This window comes from Chinchilla lanigera, unplaced genomic scaffold, assembly GCF_000276665.1.
Source record: "Chinchilla lanigera isolate Chin_1 unplaced genomic scaffold, ChiLan1.0 scaffold00009, whole genome shotgun sequence".
In the NCBI taxonomy this organism is placed as follows: domain Eukaryota; kingdom Metazoa; phylum Chordata; class Mammalia; order Rodentia; family Chinchillidae; genus Chinchilla; species Chinchilla lanigera.
The window spans coordinates 5,178,689-5,192,759 of record NW_004955410.1 but is presented as its reverse complement, the minus strand read 5'-3'; the positions used below and the strand labels follow the sequence as shown (position 1 = coordinate 5,192,759).

The 14,071-nt window shown below is 39.6% G+C and overlaps 1 protein-coding gene across 2 annotated transcripts in view; it reads right to left on the bottom strand.

The window, feature by feature from the left end:
* The window catches only part of Gnat3 (guanine nucleotide binding protein, alpha transducing 3), a 65,827-nt gene that overhangs the window by 18,835 nt on the left and 32,921 nt on the right, over nucleotides 1–14,071 (bottom strand). For both annotated transcript variants that reach the window (XM_013510593.1, XM_005377202.2), the window contains exons 2-4: nucleotides 11,607–11,649; nucleotides 8,300–8,441; nucleotides 973–1,130 (exon numbers count right to left, since the gene is read on the bottom strand). In XM_013510593.1, coding sequence (XP_013366047.1) covers nucleotides 973–1,130; nucleotides 8,300–8,441; nucleotides 11,607–11,611 — 305 coding nt within the window. In that variant the 5' untranslated portion in view covers nucleotides 11,612–11,649. The remainder of the gene's footprint in view (nucleotides 1–972; nucleotides 1,131–8,299; nucleotides 8,442–11,606; nucleotides 11,650–14,071) is intronic.

Below are 14,071 nucleotides of genomic sequence, written 5' to 3'. Positions count from 1 at the left end.
GGGTCCAGGAGGATAAATGACAGAGCAATCCCTGAAGACAGCTTTTTCCCCTAGAATGAAGACGACTGGTTTTCTTTCCAGAGTCATTCTGCCCATTGCTGATTAAATATCCGAAGTATCTCACAAGCTTTGCTGTTGTGTCCTCAAACAGTCTCTTCTGTAATTCACTTTTATGTTACTTTTTGTTGTTATTTTCATTTCATTTGCTTAATTAAGTACTTCTAGCATATTCTGTTGCAGACTTATCAAAGAATTATATTTAAATTTTTTATACCTTCATATACAAAGATAAAAACATAAAATGAGTACATAGGTTATAGTTTCATTCCTGTGTGCTTACAGGGATATACTAATGTGATAGGTTAGGAATGACTTGCTCAAAGAAAACTTTAAGTCACGTTGATAATGAAATTATAAGTAGCATCACACCTCCTTATTAGCCATCCCTTTTGGCTAATAAACACTAGAGGATATTGGCCGTGAGAGCTATGTCATTGTTCTCCAGACTCTCAAACAACCCAACAGCGCATAATTGTTTTGGAAATTAATAATTATTTTCATCCAGAATTGTGTATCTTGCTCATCAACCCGTGAGCTAAAGCATGTGTCACAAATGAAATTATTCTAAGAGATAACTTCGGTAACATCAATATAGATGAAATAAGTAGCTCCAAGCCTCCATCTAAATGGGGCCAGTCTGTGTTAATGTTGAGTCCTGTGCATAATACTCAATTCTTTCTCATCAAGAGAAGATACGCACCACATAGGAATCATGTAGCGCAAATAGTCTTACAATCAGTTATTTTAAACACTGGATAATTTCTGCATGTGACTTATGTCATCTTGTCCGTTTTTACTTATCTACAATGTCCCCTACTCCCCTCATGTATGTCCACATGTGTGTCCTAGGCAGAATTTCAGCTCTTCATGACCAGTATGTCAGCTGCAGTTGCCTTGAAACGAGTCACTTACTAAGCCGCTGAGTCGTTGAGCTGGTATTCAGACGCTCTCTCGAAGCAGGCTTGGATCCCCGGGTCCTGCCACAGTCGTTTGATCACCTCAGCCAGCTGGGGCGTCATGACCCCGTCCTCCAGGGTCTCTGCCGCCGAGCAGAGCTGCTGTTGGTCCTCCTGGATTGGTGAGAAGGATAAGGCGTGTTACAGGGAGTCACATACTGTACTGCTTTTATTCAAACCTTTTCGCTTGATCAACTTTGTTGTTCCCTTTGCTGCAGTTCCACGGAACGTGTTTTGTTTTGTTTCATGTTTTTGGTACCTGGAATCAAACTCAGGACCTTGCGCTCCGCGGAACATGTTTTCAAAACACGTTAACATCGATAGAACTCAAATTCCTTAAAGTTCTCCTTTTGCAAAGACTATAAAATGTTACATGGAGAAATTAGGATATCTAACTTGTCTATACTCTGACTTCTCAATATGATGTCAGAAAGGGCAGCAATTCCTGGGTACATGTCCGTTTAGCCCTCAGGAGGGGGGAATGTCAGGCTCAAGAAGTAATGAAACCAAGCTAATGACAGTTTGTCTTCCTCAGATAATAGCCTCATATGTTTTGATGTTATTAGCACATTCACATTCCTGTGGGGACTTGGGACCCGTACCTAACACGTCTTAATGCCTTCCTTTTCACCCCCTCGCCCTCCCTCCCTCCCCTCTGCCCATCTCTGGAAAGGCAGGGGCCTTTCTTCTTTACTTGTGTGCAGTACCTAATGCTCAAGCTCTTTGTGTGGAGCTGGCCCTCATACACAGCACATCGCAATTCCTTTTCTCATCCCCTCTCCTTCCCCTCCCCGCTTCTCCTTCCATCTCTTGGTCCTTTTGCTCCCCTTACTTCTTATTATTGATCTCTTCTTTTGCACTATATACTTGGAGATTCTCATATAAGAGAAACATGTCATCTTTAATCTCACGTGTCTGACTTATTTCATTTAAATTTATGGTCTCAAGGTGCATCCATCTTCCTACAAATGGCTGAATTTTGTCCTTCTTTATGGCACAATAGTACTCCACTGTGTGTAAACACATTTTCTCTATCCATTCATCTGTTGATGGATATGTAGGCTGCTTCCAGGATTTAGGTGTTATGAACTGTGCTGCTATGTGGCCATATTTTTTGGATAAAAAAGAACCAAGTAAGAATAAGAGTAAAATGGGGAGTAAATTCACTATAGTAAATTTGTATTCACAAACTAATATACAATTTTACTAGCCATTGGGTACTCTTTGTGATCATGTAAGTTAGCAATAGTAAACATTTAGAACCACGGAGTGTTTGGACATCCCTGTAGGTCCTGATTGCTGTTTTTGGAGCAAATCAGTAGGGCAGAGGTGAGATTAGGAAACAAAAAAGAAAAGCAAGGATTATATTAGCTCTAGTAATACAATATTTGGAGGTTACAAGGAGAAACGCAGTAGAGAAGTTTACTGAGTAAACACATTCAATTTGCACAACTTCTAGTAGTCTATAATTTTTTTAGGCTAGAAATCAAAACGTCATGATAAAAATGTTTTATTTTTTTTGAAGATTAAGAATTTGAGTCTGCAGGTGGACAAACTGACCACAGTAATGGTCCAGGGGGCTGGAGCCCTCTAAGTGTACTTCCTGGCTGGCAGACTCCAAACTCCTGTCCTGTCCTGATCCTGCCAGTGAACACGGCAACAACCATTGATAAGACTCCACGCACCATGCCTTCCATGACTGTCCAAATTATAACAGTGAAGTAGACGCTGTATTTTCTCCATTTGCATTTGGGGGAATCTAAGTTTCAAAGGTTATTTTGCCAACTGGTAATATAAGCACCAGAAGAAGAGTCAAACCCAAACCCATTTTGTGTAGTCAGGCTGCAAGAAAAAATGTTTATTCAGTGAGAATCTGCTGCTTTGGGTTATAATTCAATTTATGATCCTAAACTGACTGTAGATTTACTTCACTGTTTTCTCTAAAACTGTTCTTTGCGTTAAAGGGTATATGTATATCTGCGTTGCTAATAACTTTGGTAAGACAAGATCCCTTATTTCATTTTTCTTCAAAATCAAGTTTTTGGTTAAAATCAAACCAATCAGATGATCACTGAAAGAACTGTGAAAGCCAAAAGCAACGCTTGTCCCCACGCTCTTGCAGAACACGGGATAAAATTTTAAAACCCTCCTTCTCTGCTAGATAGATGTAAACGAGAACTGCGCATCCAGCGGAATCTGACCTGCTCACCGGGCAGGCCACCTCCCCTTTGGCCTGCCTTCCACTCAAGTGCCTTTCAGGACTCGTGAGAGAATCTAGCAACCGCTCACACGGTGCTATCCCTACAAGGAAGGAATCGGATGCATTGGCAGCACACCGTCAGGAGCCACACTCATCTGCTCTGTCCTTTCCGTAGAAAGGTGTCTTTTTGAGATGTGCACTTTCTCAGTGCAGGGCTAGCGAGTGGAGGTGCCCTTTCACCATCCGGCTGGTATCAAGCCCTCCTGGGCCACCCCTTTGAAGGAAGGAATGGTCCTTAAAGGAAAGCTGTCCTTAAAGGAAAGCTGCCCTATCACCTTGATTTTTGTCTTCCTAGCAATTTACCTTTTTCAAGTCATTGCATGCGTAGGTGACAATAGGCATTCGCTATCTTTGTTTCTTTTTAAACCATAAATGACATTTTATGGGATATAGTTCACTTCAACCCTGACAGGTTTAGGCTCTTATCACAGGGCTGATATAATTTAAAGAATCAACTTTTCTGTTCTTAGCGTTCGGGGCTACCAATCATTTCAATCTGTAAAATCTGTAAAACCGAAATTAACAGCTATTATGAAACATTAGCCTCCATGTGACAGTCAAACTGCAAACTAAACAGAATATTTTGCTCCCATATTTCACAACTGTAGTCATTTCCCACCAAACTCAAAATAAAATCCAAATCTTTTACAAGGATCCCCAGGCTTTGCGTGTTTTGATGTCCACCTGCCTTCTGACCTTATTCCCTGTCCTCCCTTCTCCTCTGACTTCACCTCAAGTCTCAAGAGCTGAGCACCCCTTGCTACTCCTTGGCCCCCACTTCCCGGTCACAGCCCTTGAGGGGCTGCTCCCTCCACACCCTGCCTGCTGGGCCAGGAATCCTCTCCACGCTGCCTTTTCTCGCAAGCCTTTTCCAACCACTCTTTCTTCCATTTCCCATCGCTTCCTCACCTTTTATCCCCCTTTCCCATCATTCATTGAGAAGCGTATAGCACAGAGTGCATTTTTCTTCTATATGTTGCACATTTCATGTGGGGCTATACGCACATGAAGGTAGAGACTGTTCATTTCTACATTCATAAGATTCATACTGAATGAATCAAAATAATGAATATGCTCATTAGCTCACAGCTCATGCTCTAGGGAAATGCTAAGGAATCTCCAAATATCTGTCAAATTTTTTAAAAAGTGCCCTGAGTCGTGAGTTACATCCCCTTGCTGAAATTTTATTTCCGTATGACAAATTTGGAAAAGCAGAACGGTCCTGGTGGTTTTGGCTTGGCCCCTTCACTCAAGGAGCTCTGGAACAAGATTGTGTAGAAAATGAAATACACATGTTCTCTACACAGCTTAGTAATTTTTTGAGAAATTCTAGGTTAAGAAGGCCATGGTTTTGTTGCTACTAGATTTTCAGTCTTTGCATACTTTGGAGAGTGCAGATTTCTAAACTGTTATAGTATGTGTGTATCCCAAACTTCTTCCATCATAGAAACTTAATGGTATAGCTTCTTGGGGAATCTGTGCTCCTTGGTTCATACTATAGGACTCATTTTGTAGGGCGTTACATTAGAAATGATCACAAAACAACTTATGTAGGTGTTAAAATCTTCAGCATTTTTTATGTCAGTCCAGTGTATGTTTTAGATGTTCTAAAATGGATTATAATAATATTTAGGAAGAACAAGCAAAAATTTACTAAATGAAGATGGGCATGGTGGCACATGCCTGTAATCCCAAGACTTGGGAGGCTGAGACAGGAGGATCACTATGAGCTCCAGGTCAGTCTAGACTACATAGTGAGTTCAAGATCAGCCTAAACTACATAACAAAATCCTGTCTTGTAAAACCAAATGAAAACAAAACAAAACAAAACAAAAAATAAAACAAACTAAAGATGTCTTTATTGTTCCCCTTTTCTATTTCTTCAGTTTCTCCCTCTTCACGGGTTTGTGAAGTCTGTATATCAAATACTAAACCAAAATAAGAACAGGCCCCCTTTAGCTGCCTCCTCCACAGCAGGTCCTGCCCCTTGGTGACCGCTCAGGAGAGCACTTCCCTTAAACTCTGTCCCTAATGCTTCACCCTCTCCAGGGGCTCTGAGCCCTCCACTCTCTGACCTTCCTTGATAGATCCCAGTGGCTCTGTATTGTTAAATGCCGTGTATTCTTTAAACATTCTCCTTCCGTGGTCCCTCAGAACTTTCCAACTTGGATAAGCTCCATTCGGACCACTTCACTGGAATTCGTGATCCCAGATACCTCTGCTCTTTTCCTCTGAAGTTCCCTGTTTATCTCAAGTAACCAGAAAATTTTGAACGTTTTGTTTTTTCTTTCTAAAAAACACCAAAACTTGGCCTTTACTCCCTTACTATTCTCCTCCTAAGCACTTGACTGTTTCCTCCGAAGCGTCCCCTCCCTCAGTGTAAATCACATGCCAGAGGCTGTAGTTGCCAAAATGACCCAGACCTAGCTCTCAGGCCAAAGCAGCCACCGTGAGCGTCAGGTGCACATTCGCAGTTGCTTACGCATGTCCCACAGAGCTTAGAAATGCAGCATTTCCAAAACCCAGCTCTTAGTTCTTCTCCATTGCTACTCGGCCCTTTCTTTCCTAGCGGTTCTTTCTACAAATGAGAATCTCTGTGGCTCCAGTTCTAGCTGTGCTGCCCTTGTGAATGAGCAGATGCTTTGTAATTACTTGTTCAACACCACACTTTACTGCCCAGAGGACAGACCATGTTTCAGTCTCAATTATTGATGAGCGCTCAGTATATTTCCAGGATCCAACCAAATGTCTGCTACATAAGTAATTGCTAAATGAAAAGGTCTGATTTTCAAATGATGATAGATGTCTAGAATTCAGTACACAAATTTTAGTGGGCTAGAACCAAAATAATTATGAAAAATAATAGCTAATAATTATTGGGAAGTTAGATTCCTGGTATATTGCAGTTACATTCCCACTGTAATACTCTGTAGAGTGAATTATTTATGTTTTGCAATTTAATGAGAAAAGTACTGACATTTTGTGATTGAACTAACTAAAATTTAGATACCGTAACTTGTCTAAAAGTAAAGACTAGTGACTGATACACCTCTTGTAATTTTTCCTCTTGGGACCTTCTTTGAATGGTAATCTGTCCAATGACAGCCAGATGGCAATGTAAAATATATAAATCTGTATAAGGAAACAAATCAAAAGCTAGTCAGAACCTGAAAGCTTTGAATAGGGTTCTGACCACCTTGTATTTACTTATGTAGCTATTGGAAAGGCTGAGCAACTCATCTGTTGGTTAATCTGTTACATCAACAGTAAAAATGTAGAGAGTATCCCAGTCTTAAAACCAATCAGTGCAGAATATGATAAAACTCAGAGTTGACATCTGTTGAAAATTTAAGTGTGGGCTACGTAGTGCCAGATGACTGTGTGACTGGAGCACAGGAGAAGGTGTGACAGTTGCTTAGGACTGGTTCACTACATTGAACACGGAGTTGGAATAAGTTGTACTTGTTTTGATTTTGTCATCAACACAATGACAACAATGTATAGAACCTACTGTGGGTCAGATCTTTAGAGCGCTTCACCAACAGACTTCAGGTCTTTAGGGAGGTCTACCTCACTGACTGGGTTGTAGAAGCACTCATATGTTTAAAGACTGGCCACAGGCAAGGTTGAGATTTCCAACCTTCCTGACCCTAAGGCACAGAAGATTACACAAGCAAATTTGAATGTCATTAAGTCATTCTCAAGGGAGTTTGTAATGTGCACCTGTATTAGTCACTCTTATTGCTTGGAAGAAAAAAGCAAATATTTCCAGTTGCTTAAAGCATTTTTTTAAAAGGAAATTTGCACACTAAAGAGCCCTAGAATGGAAGCCAGGAGAAATGGAATTTGCTGTAAGCTTTAACTACTTGGAGGAAACCAACTACTTCTCTTTGGGCTTTATTATCCATCTTTGAACTACGGTGATTATTCTACATTGCCCCCAAAAGGCCAGTTTAGAATTCTATGTTCTTAGAAAAATCCAAAGTCAAAGAATCAAGATGTGTTCTTTACATGTACCAAGTCCCCAGGAGGACCTAATCACTGTGTACTGTAAATGTGGACTGATAAAAACAGAGGACGAAAATTCACAGGACGGAAAAGGCGCGTTTTCCTTCCCATCCTGATGACTTCCTGTGGCCATTCATACTCATTAAATGAAGCCATGGGGGTGGATGGGGGCCAGTGTGTCTTTCTTTCTTATCCTTACTATGCTGTTCCTTCCCATTGTTACCATTCTTAGAACAAGATGTCTGAGAATTACACTGGGATCTGTTCAGTCAGCGTCCCGTGACGGGAGCTCCGAGGGGGACACTGATTGATGATGTCCAATGGATTGTACTCAGGTCCTCTTTGTATGGTCAAGGTCAGCTATTGTTCTCTGGATATTAATATACATTTCACTTACCAGCTGAAACAGTTTCATTTGTTTGCATGTAAATGTCTTAAAACAAGAGGATGTGTAATATGTGAAGTATTTGTATAATACAAAAGAGAAAAAATTATTTAGATAATAACATTACAAACAAATCTATGACCAGTTGAACGTAGTCAGGGTGCAAACATTTTAATTACACACTTTTGAGTTCTTTTCTAAACATCTAAGACTGTAAAATGAACATTTCCTTGTTGCCACAGTCTTTGGAATTAACATTAAACATTAATGATAACTGTGATGTGGTTAAAGTTTTTTAAAGTCTCTATGAAATGCTCATAAACTAACAAATGTAAAGATACTGCAGATTATAGTAAACCCTTCAGACTTAGCAATCATATGTAATACATTTCTTCAGTCTAGCATAGTACTGAATGTTAGGCTTGATCCTTAAGAAAAACCATTAAAATTGAATAAGCTTATAATGCACAATGACAAATAGGAAAAATAAGAAATCTTAAAATGAATAATTAATACTTTAAAATTATCACTTCATGTTCTTAAATTTTTGATATTGATTAGAAATACAAATGTTCATTCCAACAATTGTATGGTGCAAATTCCTATGACTGTCATTATTTCCATACTTACGGCACTTCTGGGGTTCACGTAATCAATCCCCAGCATGGCCATGGCTTTCACAATGGCTAGGATGGACTGCAGTGTATTGCTGTAGACCACCGCTTTGAACTCCAAGCACTCTTGCTCACTGTAACCATTCTTGTGGATGATCCTATGATTTAAACATGAAAGCATTTGCAAGTTGAGCAATCGATAGTGACACTAGAGCACATTAACAGCAAATTACCGAAATACAGCTATAGTGTGTCTTCATTGGAAAAGATAAATTCCAACCCTAAGTATTCGCTAAGTCAGAATAATCTTATGCTTTTGTATTTTATTATCCCTGTCCTGTAATATAATATTTTCTTTTTGGGGAGGGTTACTCATGCTAGATGTTAGAAGACTTAGGATTTGTTCTAGGTTACAATCTTTTTTGAAACTGAGTAAGTAACGAGGATTTTATTTAGAATATGCGTTCCTCTCACAAAGAAAAATTACCAGATTTCTAAGGCAAAGGTACAGGCAGAGGTCTGAAACTTGGTGGTGTGTTTACAACACGACCTGGAGAGGAAGCGGAGTCATTAGCGGCATCTATGTCTTTTCCTATCCTATTAAGACACGTTGGGAAGTAGGAGTGCCTGCGTTCTATTTACAGCATTAACAAAGACTGCTCTTCCTGGAGCAGGTAACTGCCCTCGGCTACACCCTGGCCCCTTGTCCTGTCCTGCGTCTGTGTTCGTGCTCTGGTCCGCACAGCCTCACGCCCCAGTGCTTCCCTTGGCTGGGCTGTTCTTCCTTCCTCTCATTTACCTACAAGTCACGGCCTTGCTGATGGCTTTGGAACAAGAGTGTCCCAGGGCTTCACCTATCCAAAGCGAAAACCTTTGCGCCTACTAATGATGTTCTTTTTGTATCTTTATCATACAGCATAGCTTTCTTCCTTTCTGGTATTATTTTTTGTTTGTTTTTGTGGCACTGGAGACTGATCGTTCTGAACATTGAAGCATATGCAGTAATTTTGCATATGAATTTTCTTATTTTCAAGTTTAAATTATTTCATGTTTGTGCTTTTCCATAGTTTAAATTATTCTTGAAATTTTCAGAAGTATATTTCGGATGTCAGTAGTTAAAATGTCTCAGTTTACTGTATATTTTGAAAAAATCTTTCTATCGCTTTGCTGGAATATGTAATTTTACAAAGAGTGATGAGAAATACTTCTTAATGTCTTACTCTGACTGGTTTATTTTAGAATTATTGATTGCTAATTCACAAGGATGAAAAGTTTTCATTTTAGGTGCAATTTAAATTTTTATTTCATAACGAGAGAAGTTGAATTACATCATCTGTCTTCTGTTGAAGACTCAGTTACTCGAGCTTTGCAGACTCTGTCCAGTCTCTTGTCATGTCCAGTACTGAGCAGCTTGGTTTCCCCTAACTAATTTAGGTCTTAATACAGTATGGCAGCTATCTATGTATCCATCCTATTTATTGTGGGGTCCTACCCCCCAGTGTTTCTCTTTGTTCATTTCACTGTTGTTGTGCCTTAATATATTTAAAAATTTTTGTTTTTATAGGCAAATGCTTGGGCATTTAAAAAAACTACTAAGTTCAAAAACTGGAAGGACACGGTGGAAGAGATAGGTTTAGGTGTGACGATGGCTGGAAGAGAAGGGCTGGGGGCACAGCCGGGACTCACAAATGAATGAGAGGGGACCCAGGATCCAGGGTGACCTGAGGCCTAAGCGATCCTAACCAGGGAGCGGGGAAGCAGGCTCCTGTGCAGACGCTGCGAAGGCGAGCACTGCCGTGCGGATGCGCGGGTCGGGGTGTGAACGGGGACTCAGACACTGACTGATTTGCGATCTACATGGAACTGCAACACGGGGGAAGACACAGTGCTGCTACCACTAGACAGTTTCACCCTGAGCGACAGCATCCCCTGACGTATGTGAAAGAACAAGATACTTTAACACGTGACTTAGAAGTAGCTTCAAGAATGGCTCCTCCTCCTCCTTTTATAGCAATGATTGTCCTTTAAAACTCACTAAGAGTGAGACCCATAAGTTTTCACCCTTTCACTTCTTATCTATCCCCATTTTATTCATTAGATATTGGATTTTTTAATTTATGGAAATTTTGTGCTCATTATTCACCTAGTAAGAAATTCAGGCCTAGTTATTTAACCATACAGAAAATAGGGAAACTAAATGCAAAAAGTACATTGAAATCCCTAATAGTGGTAATTTTGAATACGCATTTCTTTTTCATACGGGCAAAATGACAAGCGATCAGAATATTATTTTTATATTCACTCATAACTGAAACTTTATTATTTCAATATGTAGTTCGATACCGGTACTTTCCTGCCATCTGTGGACAAGGTGAGCCGAGAACGTGACCTGACCGCGAAGCTCTGTTCCCCCGGCCGGCACGCAGCCTGCGAGGGCAGACGCTGAGCAGTCACACTGGGCGAGGTGCGCCAAGGAGCGGCATGAGAAGGAAAGCAGGAAGGAGAGGAGGAAGGCAGGGAGGGAGGTGAACAGCAAGGCCCCGTGAAGATGGTAACAACATAGACACATGGGGACAAAATGCAGGCCCGCTCTTTTTCCTAAAAATAATTTAGATCTTTGCTGAATGACAAGATTCAAAATTATGAAAATCAGATGACCAGCATCCTGTGAATAGCTAATTTGGAAAAAAAATTTATGCTAGGGCAAGAACATTTTGAAAATGGTTATGTAAAATATTTTGTTTTGTGCTATTATGGCTGAAAACATTACGTACATTAAATTATTAATCAAAGTTTTCTTATCTTCACAACTTAACAACTTGCAAATAACCTCCTGACTGATTGAAGAATCTCCAAAACCTTGATACAAGTTATTTAAAAAAATATTCCATAGTGCTTCTCTGGTAGGCTTTAGAAAGCCACTGTAAAAGGAATATAGAACTGGAGCTACAGATGCAGATGATAGAGATGATAGATATAGATAGATAGAGAGAGAGTTAGAGAGAGAGAGAAAACAGAAATTACAATTTTTTTTCACTTTTATGGTTTTTTTGATACAGGAGAGGACTACTTGCCTACCAACCGTGGTAACTCTGTTACTCCCTATGATTTACAAGAGACTACCCATTAGCATTTCCCGAAGCACTTTTTTTTTTTTTGGTTTTTCTCCTGTACTGGGAACCGAACTCACGACCTTGCGCTTGCCAGGCAGGCACTTTTGCCGCTGAGCTAAAACCCCAGCCCCTTGAAGCACTTATTTTAAGAATAGTGGAATACATGGGCAGACATCAAACACAAAACATTTGAAGTAATTCAGCACGTACTTCATTTGCTTGACAATGGTACTTTTTCCAGATTCACCTGCTCCTGTAAGGAAAGGAAGGGAATGTTATTTAATGACTGATCAAGTTTGTATACATATTGAAAGCCTATCACTTTCTCATGCATAAATCATTACCAGACATCTCTTGTGGTGTAGCTTCTAAAGCAAGTTGTGTACACTGTCAAAAAGTGTTACTGCATTTGAGCATAAGTTGAGCATCGAATTATGTCCTGGTTTTGCAGCCCAAGGAAATAGTTCTCATTCTGCATAGTCTCTAAATCACTCACACACTCCCAGGAGTTCTCATCAGATATCCTATTTGAATAAATGATGAGAGAAGAAAAATCTAGGTGTTAAGATTTTACTTCAAGACCTGTTCCAAGCCTATTCCAGGCACTTCTCTCTAGCACCCAGTTTACCTTGGTACACAGGTGAAATCTCTTCTGTTCAAAGGAAAGGAGGTTGCTAGTAACACTAAGCAAAGCTGGGGGTTCTGGGGGTGAGAATGGATGTTTGAACAATGTCTCAAGTGGTCCTGTGCTCCTAAGCTTGCAGGGTGGGAGAGGTGTGGAGGGCAAGAGGGAAGGAACCAGCAGGACTTGCACAAAGAAACACTTCATGTTTTTCTGGAACATCTATTTTAGTCGATGATGTATGATATAAAGTTTGGTTGTAGTATCAAGCTAACTCTGCAAATATCACATAGAGAAATTCATAACACACGTGATTTCAAAGAGAGAAAAAGCGAACCTTTAGTGAAACATGAGTGGTCCATTCAGGCTTCTTTGGAGCCTTTTGAAGAAATTTCTTGCATCTCATTTGCCACTAAGTAGTAGCTCTTTGGGAAGTGAAAACTAAGAAGCTCTAAAATAGAATGTGATAACCTAGGTTTGAGGTTTCTTGCCTGCCCTTTGTGTGTGTGTGTGTGTGTGATATCTTCAAAAAGTCTTTTACCTTCTTAATTTTCTCATCTATAAACTGATTTCTTACCTCCTAAGAACGTTAGAGGATTCTCAGGACATAGTAAGCATTATTATTTACAAACTACAGTGTAAAACATAAAGTAATGTTATCTAAGAATCCAAGGATCTAGAAACTTGGTAGTCTAATAGCTTTTGTAGATACCTGCAGATGTATTTACAAAGTGAACTTAATAAAAGAACATTGATTCATATCACAATGTACCAAAAGTTAATTTGAAATTATTCATAAGCTTAGATATGAAACCTAAAATTATAGAAGTTTTAGAAAAATTCATACATGAAAATTCTTCACAATCTTGAAATCATCAAAAAATTAGATAAGATAGAAATAAATGGACAAAAGTAAAACAGATAGAGAAACTGTCTATCAAACTTAAGAAAAGACAAAGGGATAAGCCACTGTCTGGGAGATAATATTATAACATGCATATCAGCCACAGGACAGGTATCCAATAGAGTGAGTTCCATGGGGTTCAGAAGATTAATTTAAGGCTGTTTTAAATGGTAGGTGTGCATATGAAAAGATCCTAAGAATAACTAGGACTCTGAAGAATGAAAATGAAAGACATTGGTGAAAGTTTTTATTTAATATGGTTGGCAAGCAGCTTGTTCTCTCTAAAACTTGTTGAAATTTGAATCCCATGAGGGATTATTAAGAGAACCAGATGAGATGGTTAAGAGTTGATTAAGGCTCTGCCTCTGTGAATGGTTCAATCCATCCATGCAGTAAATGAGTGAAAAACCAACAGATTCTATTGAGTCTGGTTCTTCCTCCTTACTTGTGTCTCACTAAGTGATGCCTGAACAACCTCGGGTGACACTAGGTGTCACCTGGCTTTTCTTTATAACTTCCCCAACCTTGATATGGTGGCATCCACAACAGGAAGTGGACTAGGACACTTAAACATGCTGGGGGGGAGGGGAGAGAAGGAGTGAATTCAGGCAGCTGGGAATTTGAAATTTGAAAGTTCTGGTTTATCTACAGATGAGAGAATTGCAGGAATTTACTCACAGTGAGTTGTCTATAGGATAAATGAGGTCCAAACACTTTTCCATAAAACATGAATAAATAAAGTTTGCTGAAGAAAACTCAGCATTTTATACTTAATGCAAAATCATATTGCTTAAAATGTGTCCTCAGCCTACAATTTATCAACAAAAACATGATGTTGAGCCATGTGCACCAGAGGGTGACCTAAAATCCCAGTGAGTAGAGTTTTAGTCCTCCAGTACTTATGTCTGTGTCTCCTGGGAGACACAAAAGAGGATTTGGCATGTTATACTCAGCTCTAGAAATCGGATCTCAGGATACCTTCAAAGTCTACATGTGCTGGATAATTTTGATCAGATTTCAAAGTTGCACAACTGAGGCATGTTCAGATTTCTCATTCATACAGCATGGAAGTCCCCTGCCTTCTTTTTCCAAAACTAGCTGATTTTTATGTAAGCAAAAGTGACATGAAGTTTGATAACCCCAACTCTC